Raw genomic sequence first — 24,374 nt, forward strand, 5'->3', positions numbered from 1 at the left:
TTTATAACGCCCAGGCGTGAAAATAAAAAAGTCGTATTTTTTAAACAAACACGATCTTTTAGTCACCAATTTTTTTATTTTCCCAAGGGTACCAGGAGAAATTGGACCCCAAAAATTGTCCAATTTGTCCTGAGTACGCTGATACCCGATATGTGGGAGAAAACTACTGTATGGGCACACGTCGGGGCTCGGAAGGGAAGTAGTGACGTTTTGGAATGCAGACTTTGATGGAATGGTCTGCGGGTGTCATGTGCCTTTGGAGAGCCCCTGATATACCTAAACTATTGAAACTCCCCACAAGTGACCCCATTTTGGACACTAGACCCCCCCACGGAACTTATCTAGATGTGTGGTGAGCACTTTGAACCCCCAAGTGCTTCACAGAAGTTTATAACGCCCGGGCGCGAAAATAAAAAAATCATTTTTTTCCACAAAAAAGATATTTTTGCCCCCAATTTTTTATTTTCCTAAGGGTGACAGGAGAAATTGGACCCCAAAAGTTGTTATGCAATTTGTCCTGAGTAGGCTGATACCCTACATGTGGGTGTAAAACACTGTTTGGGCGCATGGCAGAGCTTGGAAGGGAAGGAGCACGATTTGACTTTTTCAACTCAGAATTGGCTGGAATTTAGATCAGACACCATGTTGCATTTGGAGAGCACCTGATGTGTCCAAACCGTGGAAACCCCCAATTCTAACGCCAACACACCCCTAACCCTACTGGGAAAATGGAAATAAATACACTTTCTTTTAATTTTATTTTTCCCTAACTAAGGGGGTGATAACGGGGGTTTTGATTTACTATTTATGGCGGTTTTTATGTTTGGCAGCTGTCACACGCTAAAAGACGCTTTTTATTGTAAAAATAGTTTTTGCATCACCACATATTGAGAGCTATAATTTTTCCATATTTTGACCCACCGAGTCATGTGAGGTCTTATTTTTTGCGGGACGAGTTGACGTTTTTATTGGTACCATTTTCGGGCACGTGACATTTTTTGATCGCTTTTTATTCCGATTTTTGGGACGCAGAATGAACAAAAACCAGCGTTTCATGAATTTCTTTTGGGGGGTGCGTTTACACCGTTCCGCGTGCGATAAAACTGATAAAGCGGATTTATTCTTCGGGTCAGTATGGTTACAGCGATACCTCATTTAGGTCTTTTTTTATGTTTTGTCGGTTTTATGCAATGAAAACTATTTTATATAAAAAATAATTATTTTTGCATCGCTTTGTTCTGCGAGCTATAACTTTATTTTTTCGCTGATGATGCTGTATGGCGGCTCGTTTATTGCGGGACAAGATGACATTTTCAGCGGTACCATGGATATTTATATGCGTCTTTTTGATCGCGCGGTATTGCACTTTTTGTTCAGCGGTATGATAATAAAAATAAAAAACGAAGCAAAAAATGATTTAAGGGGTTCGCTAAAGGGGTTAACTAACGGAATAGTTTTATAGGGCAGGTCGTAACGGACGCGGCGATACCAAATATGTGTACTTTTATTGTTTTGGATTTTTTTTATTTCCAAAAAATGAATTTATTGGGGGAATATTTTTTTTTTTCTAATTTATTTGGCGATTTTTTAAAAAATTATTTTAACACTTTTTTTGTTTTTTTTTAACTTTATTACATTGTCCCAGGTGGGACATCACTGTCCTCTGACAGATCGCTGGTCTGTCACATCACAGATCACTGATCTGTCACATCACAGATCACTGACAGATCAGCGATCTGTCACAGGCAGTGCAGCAGGCTTCCTCGTGCCTGCGCTTTGCAGGCATGAGGAAGCCAGCTCCCTGCAGGCCCCCGTCGCCATCTTGGATAATCAGCTGACACCCGGTCGCGATCAGCAGCGCTCACCACGTGGGCGCCGCTGATCGCTATGACGTACTATCCCGTCCCTGGGAATTAAGTCTCAGGGCACATGGACGGGATAGTACGTCATATGGGATTAAGGGGTTAAAGGGATCCCCGGTATGGAAGTCAGGGCAATTGCCTTCAAATGCTCTGGTACTGACCCCAGGCCCCTCTTAAAGTGATCTCCTGTACGGAAGTTAGGGCAAATCCCTCAGTGCTGTTGTTCTGACCCCAGGCCTCTCAAAGGGATCCCTGGTATGGAAGTTAGGACCGTTCCACTCAGGGCTCTGGTTCTGACCCCAGGCTGATGGGATGATGTGGTATATTAGGGGGTAGTAGTCCGGTGGCTCTGGCTGTCGGGATGATGTGGTATATTAGGGGTAGTAGTCCGGTGGCTCTGGCTGATGGGATGATGTGGGATATTAGGAGTAATAGGTAGCTCTGACGGAATGATGTGGGATATTAGGGGTAGTAGTCTGGTGGCTTTGATGGGATGATGTGGGATATTATAGTGAATGTGGCTATGCGGAGTGGGCGGGCTCTTCAGCTAGTACAAAATGAAAACAAAACAAACGCACGTTTCATTTAGCTCTACCGTCATCATGCCATGATGTGGCCAGTTTAAAATACTAAAATTGGTGACAAGTCTATTCTTTTGAGTACGTGCACAAGGCAGTGCTTTCCCTTAAGTGTCTTCTCTGACGTCCTTTGCTGCAACTTTGCCACCAGCACTGAATTTTTAACTTAACAAATCACAGTGGTTGCTTCTAAGCAAAGCATTGCTCAATGTTAAAAAAAAAAAATTTAGGTGAAACTTACTCGATATGGATCTTCAATAATGAGGCATTTTTGAGGATCGTAGCTTCCAAGCAGTTCGATTTTAGCTTTGCAGTTTTCCACTTGGTTACATTTACCTGTCAATTCTCTGCGAAACAAGAGCCACACATTTAAAAACCATCAAGTGCGTTACTTGGTCCCATAGATATCTGAGACCACCGATTGGAAGAATGTTTAAAACACACACACAGTTAAACTAATCTATCATATATATGTCTTATCTTGTCTGCCTGTAACCGAAATCGCGGGTCGCTGATTGGTCACCCCTGCCAGGCCGCAACTAATCAGCGACAGGCGCAGCTGTTTGTAACGGTAAGCTGCGCCTGCCGCAGTGCTCAATCGGGCGCAGGCCTTAATCTGTAAAAAACAAAATTAAAAAAAGGTTGTTCTCACCTTCCGACGACCGCTGATGACGCCACTCTCGCGAGAGCGAGAAAGAAGACCGACGTCATCAGCAGTCTAAGCCGCAAAGCATTACTGGGAACGTGAAGCCGGGCGCGTGGAAAGAAGACAGGAGGCCGTCGGAAGGTGAGAACAACTTTTTAAAAAAATTTTAATATCTTTTTTTACATGCTAGAGGGCCACAGCAGTGATTGGTCGCGGCTACACGGAAAGGGGGTGAGGGGACCATGTGTTCCAGGATTGGGGGGTGAGGGGACCATGTGTTCCAAGATTGGGGGGTGAGGGGACCATGCATACCAGGAAAGTGGGATGAGGGGACCATGCATACCCCGAAAGGGGGGGTAAGAGGACCATGCATACCAAGAAAGAGGGGTGAGAGGACCATGCATACCAGGATTGGGGGTGTGTGTGGATCATACATACCAAGAAAGGGGGGGTGAGGGTCCATGCATATCAGGATAGGGGGATGAGGGGACCATGCACACCAGGATTGGGGGGGGGGGGGGGTGAGGGGACCATGCATACCCCGGGGGTAAGAGGACCATGCATACCAGGAAAGGGGGGTGAGGGGACAATGCATATCTGGAAAGGGGGGTGAGGGGACCATGCATATCTGGAAAGGGGGGTGAGGGTGACCATGCATACCAGAAAAGGGGGGTGAGGGTGACCATGCATACCAGAAAAGGGGGGTGAGGGTGACCATGCATACCAGAAAAGGGGGGTGAGGGTGACCATGCATACCAGGAAAGGGGGGTGAGGGTGACCATGCATACCAGGAAAGGGGGGTGAGGGTGACCATGCATACCAGGAAAGGGGGGTGAGGGTGACCATGCATACCAGGAAAGGGGGGTGAGGGTGACCATGCATACCAGGAAAGGGGGGTGAGGGTGACCATGCATACCAGGAAAGGGGGGTGAGGGTGACCATGCATACCAGGAAAGGGGGGTGAGGGTGACCATGCATACCAGGAAAGGGGGGTGAGGGTGACCATGCATACCAGGAAAGGGGGGTGAGGGTGACCATGCATACCAGGAAAGGGGGGTGAGGGTGACCATGCATACCAGGAAAGGGGGGTGAGGGTGACCATGCATACCAGGAAAGGGGGGTGAGGGTGACCATGCATACCAGGAAAGGGGGGTGAGGGTGACCATGCATACCAGGAAAGGGGGGTGAGGGTGACCATGCATACCAGGAAAGGGGGGTGAGGGTGACCATGCATACCAGGAAAGGGGGGTGAGGGTGACCATGCATACCAGGAAAGGGGGGTGAGGGTGACCATGCATACCAGGAAAGGGGGGTGAGGGGGGTGACGGTGAGCATACATACCAGGATTGGGGGGTGAGGGGGACCATGCATACCAAGAAAGAGGGGTGAGAGGACCATGCATACCAGGATTGGGGGGTGAGAGGACCATGCACTCCAGGATTGGGGGATCAGGGGACCATGCATACTAGGATAGGGGGTTGAGGGGTAGCATGCATATCAGGAATGGGGGTGAGAGAACCATACATATCAGGATTGGGGGGGTGCATTATTGCATTATTATTAAATCTTCAAAAATAAACTGCATATATATTCTAGAATACCCGATGAGTTAGAATCGGGCCACCATCTAGTTCTTACATAAATATATTAACATTACTAAATAGTGGGCAGCTTGACAGCTTTTATCTTGTGAAATTTATTCATCACAAATATGGATAGAAGCATGGCCCTCTGGAATAAAGTGATACATGAACATGGCATGCCGTGGTGACCAGAAAAATACCCATATAAAAAATTGCCCACACAGACAAAATAACGGTTTATTAAAGGAGGTATAATAACAATAACTCCAGTTTATTAAACAATCATTGCACACCTGCAAAATAACCAGTCTTTTTTAAGCAAACCTGTAAACAGGATTTTGCTAAGTGAAATACAGGCAGTGTCATGTTGCTGTAGGGTCGGACAGGTTCTAGTGATTAAAATGATACCTGGGGTGAAGAAATCCGTCTTGTAGTTCTTGTGTAATCAAGAAATACCAGCCCACAGGCCGCCCTGAAGCACAAACATGTTCCTCATCATAGAGACAGACAGACTGTGCTCCGGGGCAGCACGTAGGCAGGTCTTCCCTTGGTTTGTCTGGCTTAGAGCAGGAAGATAAGACTCTACCCTACAGTCCTGCCCCAGAGCACGGGCATATCATTAACTGAAAACTTCTAACACTGAATATACAAGAACCACAAGTAGGATTTCTTCCCCCCAGGTATCATTTTAAACTAGTATAACAGTGGCAACATGACAGTGTCTGCAGTTTACTTAGCAAAATCATGCTGACTGGTTCACTTTAAGGAGATCTTTCATTTGGCGATAGTCATGTACAGAAAAGAAGAAGAATGTGGTCCAGCGATGAAACAATCCACTAATGTATTAAAAAAGTTTATTTATTTGCTTCTTAAAAACATGAAAAAACAATGTGGGTAACAGAAGAAGCAGAGATATGACCAACGCGTTTCAGCAACTAAGCCCTAAATCAAGCCTAAATCACTTTTTTAATACATTAGTGGATTATTTCATGGCTGGAGCACATTCTTCTTTTCTGCTGATGCCCTGGACTGGGGCGGCTCCGTGCAGAGGACATACACTACTACAGACCAGTATGCTGTGGTGAGCTGACTTTCCTTTTCCCCTACCCTATCTTTTGATATAGTCATGTACAGAAGTGGCAACCATGTGATACAGGGCCACATACTTTTTTTTTTCTCTCAAGGAGACCTGCCTGTGTTAATTCGTGGCAAGCGAGGCCCTTCTGCAATCCATCAGATAAACAACAAGCTGGGATGACTGCAGTGGAAGAGGGAATTAAGTGCATTGTGAAATCCCTCACAACAGTTTGTAGTTTTTGGTGACTCTTCCAGGGCTGCATCATGATGATGCCATATTCTTATAGGAAATTGAGGATCTCTACCCTCAATATACAGAAAAAAATAAAAGTATGTGAGCACCTCATTATAGCATTCTTCATCTTGGAATGTGGCAAATTTCCATGTGGCCAATTTTCCATGGAGCCGTGTGCCACCTTTCCATTTCTTGCCTACGGGACTGCTGGAGATAAGCTCTTTGCAATCATCATTCACAGCAGTCCCATAGTCAAAGAATGCACAGCCGCCTCTCTCTTCCAATAAGAAGTCAAGATTTTATATGTTTGTGTTATTTTTTTAAAATGTAAACAAAATCTTAACAGCCGACAGTTTAGAGGTAAATGGCAAGAATGCTACATGGTAGACACTTCATGCCAAACTGCATTTTATTCTCTTGCACCAAGAACTAAATTTCTCATTTAATGGTTATAGTGGTCTCTACAGCAGGGCTGTGGAGTCGGTAAGCCAAACATCCGACTCCTCAATCTTCCTGACTCCAGACCCCACAGCACAGATCATTACTGAGCATGGACATAAAGTGCAGCACAGATTCATCTCAACTAAAAGCCGAGATCCTTAGATCAGGAACAGAACAGACATTTAGGCCTCTTTCACACATCAGGTTTTCGCCGTCAGGCGCGATCCGGCGCTTTTGACAAAAACCGGATCCAGCGAAATGCAATGCCGGATCCGGTTTCCCCCCCCATTGACTTGCATTAGAGCCGGATCGAGCCGGATGGCCATGCGTTTCATCCGATTTTCGCCGGATCCGGCAATGTGACGCGATCCGGCGTCTGGAAAAAACGGCTACTGTAACGTTTTTTGTCTCCGGCGAAAAAGCCGGACACGCCGGATCCGGCTTTTTCATACAATGAAAGCCTATGAGCGCCGCAATGCGCCTGATCCGGTTTTTTTGGTCTGAGCATGCTCAGTAGCTCTGCCCACAAGACATATATAAAAGCAAGACAGTGGGACCCTCAGCCACACCCAACATGCCACCCAAGCCAAGAACCAGGAGCAGGAGAAGGCAGCAGACATCTGCAGCAGCACCATCAGCACCACCCCAAATGGAGCAGCATGCTGAACAACGGGAGGGGAGTCCAGCAGCAGATGAGAGACGGTAATTATCAAATCCCCCATTCCTCCAAACTAGGGCTATGGAATATCAAGATATTCATTGGCCCTTTGTTTCTCTTTATTCAAGAGCCGCCCAATAGATGCAGCAGCAGCAGCAATGGCAGCAGCAGGAACACCACCCACAGCCATGGAGTCTGGCCAGCAGGAAGACAGCACATCTTCTTCTGGGAGCCCTCCCTCGCATCGTCAGCGTTTGACGGTAAGTTTTTATTTCCAAAATCCATCATCTCTGTAATATATGTCTATTCATTGCCTTTTATTTCAAAACAGGAATCACAAGATGAAGAGGAGCTCCCAGAAGAAGAAGGAAGGGGTGGACAGACACTTGGAGTGGGCTCACAATTGGTAAGTTTTTTGCATCAAACGCAGAAACACAACATCACACTACACACAACACATAGAAAACAATGTTCTGCAGACCACACACAGCAAACAAATGCCTACATCCAAAGACATAACATTTTTTGTTTTCTTCTCTAGTCTTCCCAATCTGGTGCTCGGCCAAGAGGTCCTCGCAGTGCCTCCCAGGGTCGTCGGCGACAGCAACGCGGCGGTCACCAGCGTGTAAGTATAAATATTTTTGCTTTGTTTTTTTGCACTTATTTCATTTCTTTTGTGGAGGCTAATTATGTTATTTTTGTCTTTTTCTTTAACAGCCTTCACAGCGTGCTCCCGACTCTGACGGTGAGGATGGAGGAATCGATGTGGACCACCTCATCGATCTCGTCAGAGAAAGGGAGCCGCTCTGGAATATGGCTGACCTTATCGTTACCCGACGACTCTGGGAGGAAATCTGTTCGCTCCTTGTGGACCGCTGGGAGGACCTCGAAGCTCGGGCCCAGATTAAAGAGCGTAAGTATATACAGTACCGGTTGCTTGATTTAAACCAGTGTTTCCCGAACTCCAGTCCTCGTGGTCCCCACGGATCATGTGTTCAGGATTTCTATTTACTTTGGAAATCCTGAAAACATGACCCCTGGGGACCATGAGGACTGGAGTTTGGGAAACACTGATGTTATATACTAACCACTTTGTCCTTTCTCGTTTCAGGGGAGAGAATTGTGAAGCGGTGGCGGTCTGTGAGGGATCGTTTCAAGAAGGAGTTCAATAAAGAGATGCGGGCCCCGAGTGGATCTGGAGGACGCAGGAGCAAGTACAAGTACGCACGAGCCCTGTCGTTCCTCCGGGAGACAATGCTCACCAGAAGGTAAATATTACACACCACATGTGACAAAAAAATGTTTAGATGTAACTTTTTTTTTTCAGCCAGGGCCATACCATGTCACTATTTTAATTGGTTTTTTTTCTCTTTATTCCACAGCACGGTGAGCAGCACTCGGGAGCCTGCACGATTGGACCCTTCTGAGGCGATCCCTGAGGAGACCGGCACCGAGGGACACTTCGACCGCCCCGGTACATCTGCACCTTCCCAGCCTTCCCACACATTCGACCCATCTGTCCCATCCACCAGCACAGGAGCATCGTGGCCGCCTACATTACATGAAGCTGCTGGTGAGGAGATCGCTTTCCCTTTACCCCACCCTTCTGCCCCTGCCACCTCTAGTACACCTGCGGGTACTGGGCGGCAGCGGCAGAGGGGTCAGGAAAAGAGTTATGCGCCAGAGTTCTTGCATCTGAATGCATCTTTCCAGAACTGTCTAAAAGTCTTGTCAGAGCAAATCTCCGCAGGCTTTCAGCAGATCAACTCCAGCATTCTGGAGGTGAAGACACTTCTGCAAACCATGCATTCAGAAGCAAGATCTTCGCCAAACCACACCTTTTTCCAGGTCTGTTGTGGAGCGCATGGCAACACTATCTCCTACCCAGCAGATGCATGTAATGCATTCGTGCCACGGTGCTCTACAGCAGGTTACCTCCCAACCTCCACCTCCCACCACTGTAGTTCCTCCACCTGCACCCCCTCCAGCCACTTTCCATCCTCCCCCTCCTATTACATCTGCACCCCCTCCAGCCACTTTCCATCCTCCCCCTCCTATTACATACCAGCAACCTCCCCAGTACCAGCAACCTCCCCAGTACCAGACATCTCCCCACTTCCAGCAACCTGCCCCGTACTAAACTCCTTCCCCGTACCAAACTCCTTCCCCATACAACTTTCCATCAACATCATCTGCTCCTACAGTCCCTGCCCAACCCTCCACTCCACCGCCCACCACCTCTTCTGCCTCCCACATGTCCACCCATTCTGTAGCTTTTTCCACACCATCACCTCTAACTGTTCCTTCCCCACCACGATCCCAATCCTCTCTCCACACTCCCAGTGTCGAAGTGTCCCGCAGCCCCTCCAGCAGTATTTCCACCCCACACTACACAGATTTATGATGTGTTTTGTAATAAAAATGCCCAGTTGGTTTCAAACCTTTATTAAAAAAGTTTTTTTAACTTTAAAAACAGTTTACAAAAAAAAAATATTTTAAATAAAAGTTTAATTATTGTTTACACTGGTTGTCTGTCATTTCTTTCTGCGGCGAAATATGTTTAAAAAAAAAAAGGTTAAATACAGGGTATTTAAAAGGTAAAAAGGTATTCAAAACCAGGTATATAACTGTGGGTAAATTTTAGCTTTTTGCCACAGTTGTGTTCCTGGTTGTGTTTGAAGCAAAGTATTTCACCTAAAAAGTTGTGTTTATTGTTGGTGATTTCCTAACAATGTACACAACTTTTGTTAAAAGGTGAAATACTTTGCATAAAACACAACCAGGTACACACCTGTGGCCTAAAGCTAAAAATAGAGACCATGACAAGATAGCCAACTTTGGTTGGCAAAGGTATATACTGTTGGTACAGAAGGTACACAAGTTTGGTTAGGGCACAAATCTTTCACACTCTGTCATCCTGCCAGTGTACTCTGCCTTGAGGTGACAAAGTATAGTGCAAAATTGTCCCTCATTACTGAAACCGACACAGAACTTCTAGTGGTAATGTCATGGTAATCTTGCAAGTTGGTTTCTTCAGAGGTGTCCTCAATGGAAATGGGTTCCTTGCAGATAACAAAATTGTGGAGTACGACGCAAGCTTTGATCACCTCGTCAACAGTTTCTGTCTTGAGGTTGATCGCAGTCAATAGGACCCGCCATTTGGCTGTCAGAATACCAAAGGTACATTCAACCATTCTTCTTGCTCTTGTGAGGCGGTAATTAAAAATGCGTTTTGGTCTTGTCAATCCTCTGCTAGAGTACGGTTTCAAAAGGTGTTCTGACAGCTGGAAGGCTTCATCCCCTACACAGACAAATGGCATAGGTGGACCAGATGTTTGCGGCAGCGGTCTAGGTGGTGGGAACTGGAAGGTGTTTCCATACAGTTTACGCCCCATGGCAGACAGTTTGAAAACTTGAGAGTCATTGGAGCGGCCATAGGCCCCAATATCAACAGCAATAAATTTGTATTCCGCGTCAGCGATGGCCACGAGGAAAATTGAAAAATATTTCTTGTAATTGAAATATTCCAATCCCGATCCGGCTGGCTTTACAATGCGGATATGTTTCCCGTCCACAGCGCCCAAGCAGTTGGGAAACTGACATATCTGTTGAAACTTGTCAGCAATTTCAATCCACCTCTCTGTTGTGGGCTCTGGTAAAAACTCTTCAGCTAAGGAGTCCCACAGTGCACGGCATGTGTACTTCACTATTCCAGATATGGTGGAAATCCCGAGTCTGTACTGGAAATGCAGTGACGAAAGGGATTCTCCAGTTGCAAGAAATCTGTGGGGAATTAAAAAACAATTAGTTTTAAATCACAGCATTATATACCAAAACTCAGCCATAACACTTGGAGATACAAACTACCACCAACAAGATTGCAGTGAAAGTGTGCTCTGATGAGATCACATCCAATAAATGTGGCTTACCTTAAAGTCACCATCAGACGCTCTGCGGGTGAAACAGAGAAGCGGCAATAGGTGTCCGCTTTTCTTATGAGGTGTGCAATGCGCTCCACCAAGTAATCAAAATTCTCCATTTTCATCCGAACATATCCAAAAAATGTATCCGGGTTTCGTCGAAGGTCCATGCAGAGTGTAGAATAGACCCCACGCGTCATTCTCTTGGCTGTGATGGGGTGGATCCACAAACGTCGTCTACGATGCCTGATGCGCTGCTGTCTCGCTCTCTCCTTCTCCAGAACAATCACCCTCAAACGATTCGCCTCTGCTATAAAATCCGCCAAATTCTTCAAAATATTTCCAATCACAACATCCATCTTCGCCAGTAACTTTCTCTTCTCTCCAACCTGCACTTTCTCCTCTACAACCTGTCAAAGAAGATCTGTAGGAACACGCTATATATAGTTTTCCAGTAGCCAATCCCGTTCGAAAGGCCACAAGGGTCAATTTTAAAAACCGGATCCGGCGTAATCCGTCGAAAAACGGATAGAAAAACGGATGAACCGGATGAGACGGATCCGGTTTTGTCTGTCAAGAACAAGACGAATCCGACAGAAAACCGGATCCGTCACATCAGGTTTTACAAAACATTTGCCGGATCCGGCGTTCCGGCACGACGCCGGATCGCGCCTGACGCCGAAAACCTGATGTGTGAAAGTAGCCTTATAGGACATTTCATTACTTTCCCAAATTCTTATGAAAAAAATCTACAACAGGGCACTGAACCCAAATTATTATATATTTTAGGAGTCGGTCCATTTTATATAGACTCCCCCAAAATGGACACTGACTCCACATCCCTGTCCTACAGCAGACTTGTTTGTATCAGCATGTTTTCCTGAGGATTAGTTCGTCCTGTCTAATCTTACTTTGTATTATCCAGGTGAAAGTGCGACAAGTTGTATAAGGTAACAGCTCTGTAGTATTCTGGGGATTATTACATACAGTATGGCTAGGGGGAAAAAAATTCATATAAAAAAAAGCTATTCTCAAATAACAGATGGCATATCTTTGGGACAAATGACGCAAAGAAAACATTTGCATTTCCTCCCCCCACCTATTGAAGCCCAGGAAAGACATATGCACCAGCACAGCATATAGTTGAATGTATCAGCTTTAAAGTTAGTGTATACCTTACCCTAATATACATCACTGCATACAAAAAAAAAAAAAAAACCACAGCACCTCATCTACTCAGAAGTGCCTGGAAAGAAACGATAGCCAGGTCTCATTTACCTGTCCCTTACAAGGAGACAGGATTTCGATACAAGCCAATTGCCAATTCCTGCCGGAACGTGTGAACAGACACTCTCCTTTGGTGTTGGAAGTCAACAGAGCAGGGTTATTCCGATCTGCTGTGTCCACAGCATGAAATGGTTCCTTTTTATTATTAAAATGAAATTTTCCTTAAAAGCAAGATTTCTATCAAGCAATTATAATGTAACTAGATGGTGGCCCGATTCTAACGCATCGGGTATTCTAGAATATGTATGTAGTTTATTTAAAGGGAATCTGTCACCCCATTTTTACCCCATAAGCTGCGGCCACCACCATCAGGGGCTTTTCTACAGCATTCTGTAATGCTGTAGATAAGCCCCCGATGAAACCTGAAAAATAAGAAAAACAAGTTAGATTATACTCACCGGGGGCGGTGGGTGTCGCAGTCCGGTCCGGCGCCTCCCATCTTCATATGAGGATGTCCTCCTCCTTGCTTCTCCCTCGGCTCCTGCGCATGCGTACTTTATCTGCCCTGTTGAGGGCAGAGTAAAGTACTGCAGTGCGCAGGCGCCGGCAAAGGTCAGAGAGATCCGGCGCCTGCGCACTGCAGTACTCTGCTTTGCCCTCAACAGGGCAGATAAAGTACGAATGCGCAGGAGCCGTGGGAGAAGCAAGGAGGAGGACATAATCGTATGAAGATGGGAGGCGCCAGACGGGACGGCGACACAAATCGGACCAGATCAAACGCCGGAGTGAGTATAATCTATTTTTTCTTATCTTTCAGGTTTCATCGGGGGCTTATCTACAGCATTACAGAATGCTGTAGAAAAGCCCCTGATGGCGGTGACTGCAGATGATAGGCCAAAAATGGGGTGACAGATCCCCTTTAAATTCCACGCCAATATCGCTGATTGCGGCAAATCCGTGCGGCAGGAGATGACCCGCGGCAACCGTCGGGAGATCAGCGGCTAGCGCCGCAGATCTCCCGACGGTAGCGGGCGTCGTTCGAATTCCACAGCAATTCGTGGCCGGACTGCGCCTGTCGCTGATTGGTCAGCCGGGGCGCGACCAATCAGCGACGCGGGATTTCCGTTACAAACAGACAGACAGAATTAGACGATTATATAGTAGATTCCTACGCATTTAGAAATAGTTCACTAACCTTAGGTTATTTTCATCCATGCATAGAATGTAGTCATAGGAGAGGAAATCATCATTTGTGATCTGGATATAAAAAAGAAATACTGGATTAACCAGACATATTGTCTACCGTATTTTGCAAATTATAAGACGCACCCCCACCCCACCCCCATTTTGGGGGGAAAAAAAAGTGCGTCTTATAATCCGAAAAATACGGTATATTACTTCATACTATTGAGTTACAGTGGTGAAAAAAGTATTTAGTCAGCCACCAATTGTGCAAGTTCTCACACTTAAAAAGATGAGAGAGAGGCCTGTAATTGACATCATAGGTAGACCACAACTATGAGAGTCAAAATGAGAAAACAAATCCAGAAAATCACCTTGTCTGATTTGGCAACATTTTTTAAATTATGGTGGAACATAAGTATTTGGTCATTAACAAAAGTTCCTCTCAATATTTTGTTATATATCCTTTGTTGGAAATGACAGAGGTCAAACGTTTTGGCTAAGTGCACACGTACCGGAACTCTCGCGGAAATTACCGCGAGAATTCCGGAGTTCCAGTCCGCGGGAAAATCGCATTTTAAATTCCCGCGATTTTCCCGCGGAAAAACTAGCATTTTGCAAGCGTAATTAGTTTGCAAAATGCTAGCGTTCTCCAAGCGATCTGTAGCATCGCTTGGAGAACTGATTGACAGGTTGGTCACACTCGTCAAACATAGTGTTTGACGAGTGTGACCTACTTTTTACTACTGAGGCTGCTTATGCGGCATCAGTAGTAAAAGATAGAATGTAAAAAAAAAATAAAAAACGGTGTTATTCTCACCCTCCGACGTCCCGCGCATCCGTTCCCAGTAGTCCTTTGCGAAAATGCCCGCGATGACGTCAGTTCTCGCGGGATCGCGACGTCTCGCGGTAATTCGCGATGACGTCGCGCGAATTACCGCGAGACTTCGCGATCCCGCGAGATCGGACGCCATCGCGGGCATTTTCGCAAAGGACTACTGGGAACGGGAGCGTGAAGAGAAGCGGGAAGGCTGCGCGGGACGTCGGAGGGTGAGAATAACAATATTTTTTATTTTAAATTCTATTTTTTACAGGGATATGGTACCCAAAGCCCAGAGGACAGTCTCCTCTCCTCCGGACCGTGGGTACCATCCGCAATTGTTCTGCTTACTTTCCGCATGGTGTGCACAGCCACATGCGGGAAATAAGCGGAACAATGCATTCCTATGGGTGCGGGATCGCCGCGATTCCGCAAAATAATGAGCATGCTGCGGTTTTTACCGCGAAGCGATTCCGCCGCGGTAAAAACCGCAGCATTAGCACAGTATTGCGGAATCCCATAGGAATGCATGGGATGCTTATTTTTCGCGTTTTCGCGGCAAAATCGCGCGGTTAAAACTGCCGCGGAAACGCGAAAAAAACGCCACGTGTGAACTCAGCCTTTCTGTAAGCCTTCACAAGGATGGCACACACTGTTGGTGGTATGTTGGCCCATTCCTCCAAGCAGATCTCCTCTAGAGCAGTGATGTTTTGAGCCTGTCCCTGGGCAACACGGACTTTCAACTCCCTCCAAAGGTTTTCTATGGGATTGAGATCTGGAGACTGGCTAGACCACTCCAGGACTTTCATATGCTTCTTATGAAGCCACTCCTTTGTTGCCCTGGCGGTGTGCTTGGGATCATTATCATGCTGAAAGACCCATCCAAGTTTCATCTTCAATGCCCTTGCTGATGGAAGGAGGTTTGCACTCAAAATTTCACGATACATGGCCCCATTCATTCTTTCATGTCTCATCAGTCGTCCTGGTCCCTTTGTAGAGAACCAGTCCCAAAGCAAGATGTTGTCACCCCCATGCTTCACAGTAGGCATGGCGTTCCTCGGATGCAACTCAGCATTCTATTCTGTCTCCTCCAAACATGACGAGTTTAGTTCTATTTTGGTTTCATCTGACCATATGACATTCTCCCCATACTCTTCTGGATAATCCAAATGCTCCCTAGCAAACTTCAGACGGGCCCAGACATGTACTGGCTTAAGCAGGGGGACACATCTGGCACTGCAGGATCTGAGTCCCTGGCGGCGTAGTCTGTTACTGATGGTAGACTTTGTTACAGTGGTCCCAGCTCTATGCAGGTCATTCACTAGGACCCTCCGTGTGGTTCTGGGATTTTTGCCCACCGTTCTTGTGATCATTTTCACCCCACGGGGTGAGATCTTGAGTGGAGCCACAGATCGAGGGAGATTATGAGTGGTCTTGTAGGTCTTCTATTTTCTTATTATTGCTCCCACTGTTGATTTCATCACACCAAGCTGCTTGCCTATTGCAGATTCAGCCTTGCCAGCCTGGTGCAGGGTTACAATTTAGTTTCTGATGTCCTTCAACGGCTCTTTGGTCTTCGCCACAGTGGAGTTTGAAGTGTGACTGTCTGAGGTTGTGGACAGGTGTGTTTTATACTGATAAGTTCAAACCGGTGCCATTACTACAGGTAATGAGTGGAGGACAGAGGAGCCTCTTAAGAAGAAGTTACAGGTCTGTGAGAGCCAGAAATCTTGCAGGATTTTAGGTGACCAAATACTTATTTTTCACCTTAATTTGCCAAAAAAATCTTGCCAAATCAGATAAGGTGATTTTCTGGATTTGTTTTCTCATTTTGACTCTCATAGTTGTGGTTTGCCTATGATGTCAATTACACGTCTCTCATCTTTTCAAGTGGGAGAACTTTCACAATAGGTGGCTGACTAAATACTTTTTCTCACTACTGTACGTAAAAATTCTGGAAAATCACGATGCTCCTCTGACTAAAAAGTGGTCATGGCACCAATTGTACACAAGTGATCATTGATCCTGCATGTATGACTAAACCGATACTTCCAAGAAAATTAGCAGTTGTGTTCCATACCCCATCTACAGAAGCACAGGTGTAGCCCTAGTACAATCCTTATGTTGTTAAAATGGGTTCCTGGAAAAGTTAACCCAAACTAAAACTAGAATCATTTTCTGGGTCCAGTCTTTGAATATGTACAACGAAAAGTTCAAGAAACTGAGTGAAAACTCAACAAAATCCCAAAAACTTGGAGTTTCTGCAATGGAAACACAGCAAAAAGACTGCACATGGCATTTACCTACACTGTGTGCAGAATTATTAAGCAAATGAGTATTTTGATCACATCATCCTTTTTATACATGTTGTCCTACTGCAAGCTGTATAGGCTTGAAAGCCAACTGCCAATTATGTAAATCAAGTGATTTGCACCTCTGTAATGAGGAGGGGTGTGGTCTAATGACATCAACACCCTATATAAGGTGTGCTTAATTATTAGGTAACTTCCTTTCCTTTGGCAAAATGGGTCCGAAGATAGATTTGACGGACTCTGAAAAGTCAAAAATTGTGAGATGTCTTGCAGAGGGATGCAGCAGTCTTGAAATTGCCAAACTTTTGAAGCGTGATCACCGAACAATCAAGTGCTTCATGGCAAATAGCCAACAGGGTCGCAAGAAGCGTGTTGATAAAAAAAGGCGCAAAATAACTGCCCATCAATTGAGGAAAATCAAGCGTGAAGCTGCCAAGATGCCATTTGCCACCAGTTTTGCCATATTTCAGAGCTGCAACGTTACTGGAGTATCAAAAAGCACAAGGTGTGCCATACTCAGGGACATGGCCAAGGTAAGGAAGGCTGGAAAATGACCACCTTTGAACAAGAAACATAAGATAAAATGTCAAGACTGGGCCAAGAAATATCTTAAGACAGATTTTTTCTAAGGTTTTATGGACTGATGAAATGAGAGTGACTATTGATGGGCCAGATAGATAGCCCGAGGCTGGATCAGTCAAGGGTAGAGAACTCCACTCCGACTCAGACGCCAGCAAGGTGGAGGTGGGGTACTGGTATGGGCTGGTATCAAAGATGAACTTGTGGGACCTTTTCGGGTTGAGGATAGAGTGAAGCTCAACTCCCAGACCTACTGCCAGTTTCTGGAAGACACCTTCTTCAAGCAGTGGTACAGGAATAAGTTGGTATTGTTCAAGAAAAACATGATTTTCATGCAGGACAATGCTCCATCACATGCATCCAAATACTCCACAGCGTGGCAAGCCAGTAAAGGTCTAAAAGAAGAAAAAATAATGACATGGCCCCCTTGTTCACCTGATCTGAACCCCATAGAGAACCTGTGATCCCTCTTAAAATGTGAGATCTACAGGGAGTGAAAACAGTACACCTCTGGGAACAGTGTCAGGGAGGCTGTGGTGGCCGCTGCACGCAATGTTGATCGTAAACAGATCAAGCAACTGACAGAATCTATGGATGGATGGAAGGAAGGTGAGTGTCATCATAAAGAAAGGTGGCTATATTGGTCACTGATTTTTTTTTTTGAATGTCAGAAATGTTTATTTCTAAATTTTGTGTTGTTATATTGGTTCACCTGGTGAAAATAAACAAATTAGATGGGTATATATTTGGTTTTTAAGTTGCCTCATAATTCTGCACAGTAATAGTTACCTGAAAAAACATATCCTCCTAAGATAGCCAAATCTAAAAAAAAAAAAAAAAACCCACTCCAACTTCCAAAAACATTAAACTTTGCTATTTATGAGTCTTTTGGGTTGATTGAGAACATAGTTGTTGTTCAATAATAAAAAAGAATCCTCTCAAATACAACTTGCCTAATAATTCTGCACGCAGTGTATACATGAATATGCTTCTGGATTGAAATTGGCTTTATACAAATAATCATCACATCAGCTGACAAAACAGTTATTAAAATAGCTTGTGGATATATATATAAAACTTAAACTTTAAAGGTCATTAGTAAAATCAACATCACATGGAAAAAACTCACATAGCGTAAGCCTTTTGTGCAACACCCAACACCACATACAGAAGCAAGTTTTTTCTATAGCTCTATGAGTGATCGATTCCCACATATTATACAGTGCCTTGCGGAAGTATTTCTACCATTTCCCACATATCATGCTTCAAACAAAGATATCAAATGTAAATTTTTGGTGAAGAAGCAATAACAAGTGGGACACAATTGTGAAGTTGAACGAAATTTATTGGTTATTTTAAATTTTTGTGGAAATTCAAAAACTGAAAAGTGGGGCGTGCAATATTATTCAGCCCCTTTACCTTAATACTTTGTTGCGCCACCTTTTGCTGCGATTACAGCTGCAAGTCGCTTGGGGTATGTCTCGATCAGGTTTTTTTACATCCAGAGACTGAAATTCTTGCCCAATCTTCCTTGGCAAACAGCTCGAGCTCAGTGAGGTTTGATGGAGATCGTTTGTGAACAGCAGTTTTCAGCTCTTTCCACAGATTCTCATTTGGATTCAGGTCTGGACTTTGACTTGGCCAGTCTAACACCTGGATACGTTTATTTGTGAACCATTCCATTGTAGATTTTGCTTTACGTTTGGGATCATTGTCTTGTTGGAAGACAAATCTCCATCCCTGTCTCAGGTCTTTTGCAGACTCCAACAGGTTTTCTTCAAGAATGGTCCTGTATTTGGCTCCATTCATCTTCCCATCAATTTTAACCCTCTTCCCTATCCCTGCTGAAGAAAAGCAGGCCCAAACCATGATGCTGCCACCACCATGTTTGTCAGTGGGGATGGTGTGTTCAGGGTGATGAGCTGTGTTGCCTTTACGCCAAACATATCGCTTGGCATTGTTGCCAAAAAGTTGGATTTTGGTTTCATCTGACCAGAGCACCTTCTTCCACATGTTTGGTGTGTCTCCCAGGTGGCTTGTTGCAAACTTTAAATGACACTTTTTATGGATATCTTTGAGAAATGGCTTTCTTCTTGCCACTCTTGCATATTTGTGCAGTGTAAGACTGATTGTTGTCCTATGGACAGACTGTCCCACCTCAGCTGTAGATCTCTGCAGTTCATCCAGAGTGATCATGGGCCTCTTGGCTGCATCTCTGCTCAGTCTTCTCCTTGTTTGAGATGAAAGTTTAGAGGGACGGCCGGGTCTTGGTCAATTTGCAGTGGTATAATACTCCTTCCATTTCAATATGATCGCTTGCACAGTGCTCCTTGGAATGTTTAAAGTTTTGGAAATCATTTTGCATCCAAATCCGGCTTTAAACTCCTCCACAACAGTATCACGGACTTGCCTGTTGTGTTCCTTGGTCTTCATGATGCTCTCTGTGCTTCAAACAGAACCCTGAGACTATCACAGAGCAGGTGCATTTATACGGAGACTTGATTGCACACAGGTGGATTATATTTATCATCATTAGTCATTTAGGACAACATTGGATCATGCAGAGATCCACAATTAACTTCTGGAGTGACTTTGCTGCACTGAAAGTAAAGGGGCTAAATAATATTGCACGCCCCACTTTTCAGTTTTTGTATTTCCACAAAAATTTAAAATAACCAATAAATTTCATTCAACTTCACAATTATATCCCACTTGTTGTTGATTCTTCACCAAAAATTTACATTTGGTATCTTTATGTTTGAAGCATGATATGTGGGAAAAGGTTGAAAAGTTCCAGGGGGCCGAATACTTTCGCAAGGCACCGTAGCTTGCTGAATACATGTCATTTTTTGGCCTAATTATACACAATGATGAGGTTGATATACTAAATTAGCGTCCAAATATCTTTTCATTTATGATATGTGATACAATTCAAATGGTATTTATCATAGAGTGCACAACAGTATCTCTGGTAAATATGAGCCACATCTCTTCAATAATAGACCGCAGGTCTCATGTTAGTTGGTCTGTTAGACCTTTGAGGAGTCAATTTTAATTTTTTCTTGCTTCTGTATGTGGTGTTGGGTGTTGCACAAAAGGCTTACTCTATGCGAGTTTTTTCTCTATGCGAGTCTTTTCTATGTGATGTTGATTTTACTAATGACCATTAAAGGTTAAGTATTATATATATATATCCACAAGCTATTTAGTATTCTCAAATTTGGATAGTTTATGCCCACTGCTAATGTCACAAAACAGTTATTACGTGCTACTGCAAACTATAATGACTCAGTGGATGAAGAAGAGCTTTTAGAAAGGAGTAAAGAGACCCTATTGGACTCATACCAGCAAAATACTACAAAGCGGCTACAGGCTTACTTTGTCAAAGAGCTGCCAACATTAGATGGATAAAGGAAAAAAAAAAAAAAAAAATCTAACAAAGATCCATTTTTGTTTCATCGACTACAACAAAGCTTTAGACTATGTTGATCACCAGAAATCTTGGTATACCATTAAGGATATGGGTGTGTCTCATTAAGAACATTTACATCTACCAAGAAGCAACAGTCCGAACAGAACGGTTCAAAGTAGAGTGAGGCGTCAGACAAGGCTGCATCCAGTCATCATTTCTCCTCAATTTATATGCAGAAGCTATTCTCAGGAAGGCTGGACTTGCCAAAAAAGCAACAATCTTAACTACGCAGACTATACAATAAGCGTAGATGGAATGAAGTATTTATTGAGGAGTGTCAAGATGGAAAGCTTGAGCATGGGACTCCTACTTAATACAAGATATTGATATTGGTAAAGATACTGACAACTGCCAGGTATGATAGGGACACATTTTAGATGGACGGCGACGACCTAGAAGTTGTAAAGGACTTTTAGGCTGTGTTCACACACAGCTTTTTTTTAGAATTTTTTTTTAAGCTGTTTTCAATATAAAACCGCTAAAAATAAGCTTCCCAGTCATCTCTATGCATTTAGCACTTTTTGTGCACATTGATGCGTTTATTACCGCGAAAAAACCGCATTGCGGTAAAAAACACAGCATGCTCATTAATTTCGCATCAAAACCGCGCAAAAAACTAAAAACCGCATCAAAAACATGCAATAAACGCGGAGACAAAAAAGGCGCGGTTTCTGGGAAGGGAGTCAGGTTTTTGAGAAGAAATTTTCTGCTATGCGTGCTCTTAGCCTTATAGTGAACCTGTCACCCGTTTTGGCCGCTATAAGATACGGCCACCGCCTTTCATGGCTTATCTACAGTATTCTATAATGCCGCAGGTAAGCCCTCGGTCCATCCGGCAAGATAAAAATAAAAGTCTTATTATACTCACTCGGAGGTGGCGGCGGTCCGGTCCGATGAATGTCCAGGTCGGGCCAGGCCCCTACCATCTTCTTGCACCGCCTTTCTCCTGCTTGCTTCATCGCTCCTGGCAACGCACTTCTGCGCAAGCGTACTTTGCTCTGCCCTCAACAGGGCAGAGCAAAGTACGCCTGTGCAGAAGAGCGATGTAGGGAGCGAGGAAGCAAGCAGGAGGGCAGCGTCGCAAGAAGCAAGCAGGAGGCGCCGGACCTGCAACATCTATCGGACTGCCCCCCGGGTGAGTATAATAACACTTATTTTTCATAGCTTGCAGGTCGGACCAGGGGCTTATCTACAGCATTATAGAATACTGTAGATAAGCCCTGAAAGGCAGTGGCCTCATCTTATAGCGCCCAAAACAGGTGGCAGGTTCCCTTTCATCTACTCGGATCAAGGATAACTCAAGACACAGCGACAACACCGGAAGGCAATAGAATACCTATGGGCTTATCAACAATGAAGTCACTCGAGGAACATTTGCCTGGCTACGAAGACACGGCTCGTACATTGTCTGGTATTTTCTGTAGTAACATATAGTTGCGAAACCTGGACAATAAAACAAAGACAGAAGGACAATCAACACCTTCGAGATATGGTGCTGCAGGAGGTTATTAATACCATGGATGGCAAGAAGAACACACACAAAAAAAAAAAAAATCAATTTTGGAACCAATCAAGCCAGATACGTCACTCGAAACAAGCTACAATTTGCCTACTTTGTACATATCATACTAAGAGAGCAATCACCAGAGAAGGACACCATGTTTGCAAGAACAGATGGAACAAAGTGAACAGGAAGACGAGCAACCCGATGGCTTGATACTATAAAGATAAAGGCGGAGAAGACCCCAGTGGAACTATCTAAACTTGCAGAAGATCGATCTTTTTACAGAGCTCATCCATCAAGTTGCCATGGCTCGAGACCGATCTGAAGGCCGTTAATAAATAAAACAGAGACCCTAAAAAAAAAAAAAAATGGAAAAAACAAAACAATGAGCTACTGTCCAGCAAGATACATGGCCTGACAATATGAAAATTACAAAACAGCAAGAGGTTCCTCACTGAAGGAATAAAAGCTTGCATGATGGATAAGATTCAATGACGGAAGGAAAGAGGTACATTACCTGCCTGGCAGTGTGATTCATGGAAACGCCGTGCTTCTTCATACAGCTCTGGCCACGACAGTCTGGGGGGCTTCCTATTTTATAAGTAGAGGTGGCCGCACTATCTATGTTCCACTAGAATACAAAGACAAACAGTCCAATTCATCGGCACATTTATGTACGCCATTATCAACCCAGCTACGGGTTTTACATTAGAGTTTTTATTCACGTGTGACTATCCCAGTACCAGTCTGGCTGTCTGTGCGTAAAAAAAGACAAAAACAACCATGTGGAAACATCTTGGCAGAAGCAGGTTGGGCAGCTGCACCAAACCAAAATGTCAAATAGCACTTCAATTATTTCATTACACTGGAAAATGTATCAAAGTAAATGCAGACCCTTTTAAGAGCAGCAAGATTTTGGAAAACCCTCTACGAAGCCCCCTTCGTATTCAATGGTGAATTATCTGCTTAGGGCACAATGGGTGGGACTGCATAACTCCAGTGCTCTGTCCTCTCGCCTCCTGTAATACTGATAAACAGCAATGAGCTATCCCAGAAAAAAAAAAAAAAAAAAAAGTTCTCCAGATTAAATAGCCCCACCCACTGTGCTCAGATAACCTCATTTGAATATCAAAACATACTAAGCATATTCTTAAACTAAAAGCCTATTAGCTTAAAGAAGTTGTTCACTACTTGGACAACCTCTTCTCTTACCCCACACTTGACCCTGATTAAAACACAACAACAAAACATTATACTCACCTCCTGTGTCAGCGCCGTTCCAGCACTTGCTCTCCCAGGAGAGCGCTGGGACCGCAAATGCTGACACCACTGGAAGGCCATCAGCACAGGAGATGAATATAAGCTTTATTTTATCGGCGCCAAACATGGAGATCAAGAAGGGGCTGTCCTTGTAGCGGACAACCCTTCAAGGCCTGTGGACCATGGCTACATGGTGACACTGACGGCATGAAATTACATCACATGGAATTAGGCTATGTGCACACACTGCGGTTTTTGCTGCGGTTTTGGCCGCAGCAGAACTGCAGCAGTTCTGCAGACAGTGTACAGTAACATGTTATCCTATGGGATTAACATTCTGCTGTGCACATGCTGCGGATTTTTAACTGCGGAAAAGCTGCGGTTTTGAATCCGTAGAAAGAATTGACATGTCAATTATTTCTGCGGATTCTGCTGCGGTTTCCCACCTATTCCATTGTCCAGGTGGCAAACCGCAGGCCGAGCCGCAGTGTGTGCACATAGCCTTAGTCTCAGTAGAGTGCCCTTCACAGAAAATCCAACACTGTTGGGCGGATGCAGATCAGAGGAGTCTATGCTACCAAGGACTTCTTGAAAGTTGCATGTAACCAGTCTGTCATTCTTTGCTCCTAATTTAAGCAGCCAAATTGCATCTCTAACAGGCTGCCCTGTCACCAGAGTGGTCGTTACTTTAGATACAAGACTATGAAAATCACAAAAGACATGTCTGCACATCGATGTTGTTATACATGTGGATCAAGGTTTCCCCAAACACACAAGTGAGTGGGAGAAAATGTGCAGAGAAATATCTTGCATTTTCAGGTCCTGGCACTCAGATCTCTTGGACAAAAAAGTGACGGCCTAATCTATGAATACAGCACTTTTTATGAGGAGAAAAGCCCATTAATTCATGAAGTGGTATGCTGAATGTCATTTATATCAAGTCTTAGGCACAACATTAATGATGAGCAGCTCGTGGCCACACAGCGCCACTAATAATGATGTGTATTGTGGCTTGTAG

The 24,374-nt window shown here is 44.5% G+C and overlaps 1 protein-coding gene across 3 annotated transcripts in view; it reads right to left on the bottom strand.

Annotated features, from left to right (window-relative positions):
* ACP1 (acid phosphatase 1) overlaps window positions 1-24,374 on the bottom strand; it is a 46,478-nt gene that overhangs the window by 16,882 nt on the left and 5,222 nt on the right. For all 3 annotated transcript variants that reach the window (XM_073576443.1, XM_073576444.1, XM_073576442.1), the window contains exons 3-5: window positions 22,614-22,727; window positions 13,423-13,484; window positions 2,682-2,787 (exon numbers count right to left, since the gene is read on the bottom strand). In XM_073576443.1, coding sequence (XP_073432544.1) covers window positions 2,682-2,787; window positions 13,423-13,484; window positions 22,614-22,727 — 282 coding nt within the window. The remainder of the gene's footprint in view (window positions 1-2,681; window positions 2,788-13,422; window positions 13,485-22,613; window positions 22,728-24,374) is intronic.

This window comes from Dendrobates tinctorius, unplaced genomic scaffold, assembly GCF_039654945.1.
Source record: "Dendrobates tinctorius isolate UK_male_01 unplaced genomic scaffold, ASM3965494v1 ptg000049l, whole genome shotgun sequence".
Lineage (NCBI taxonomy): Eukaryota > Metazoa > Chordata > Amphibia > Anura > Dendrobatidae > Dendrobates > Dendrobates tinctorius.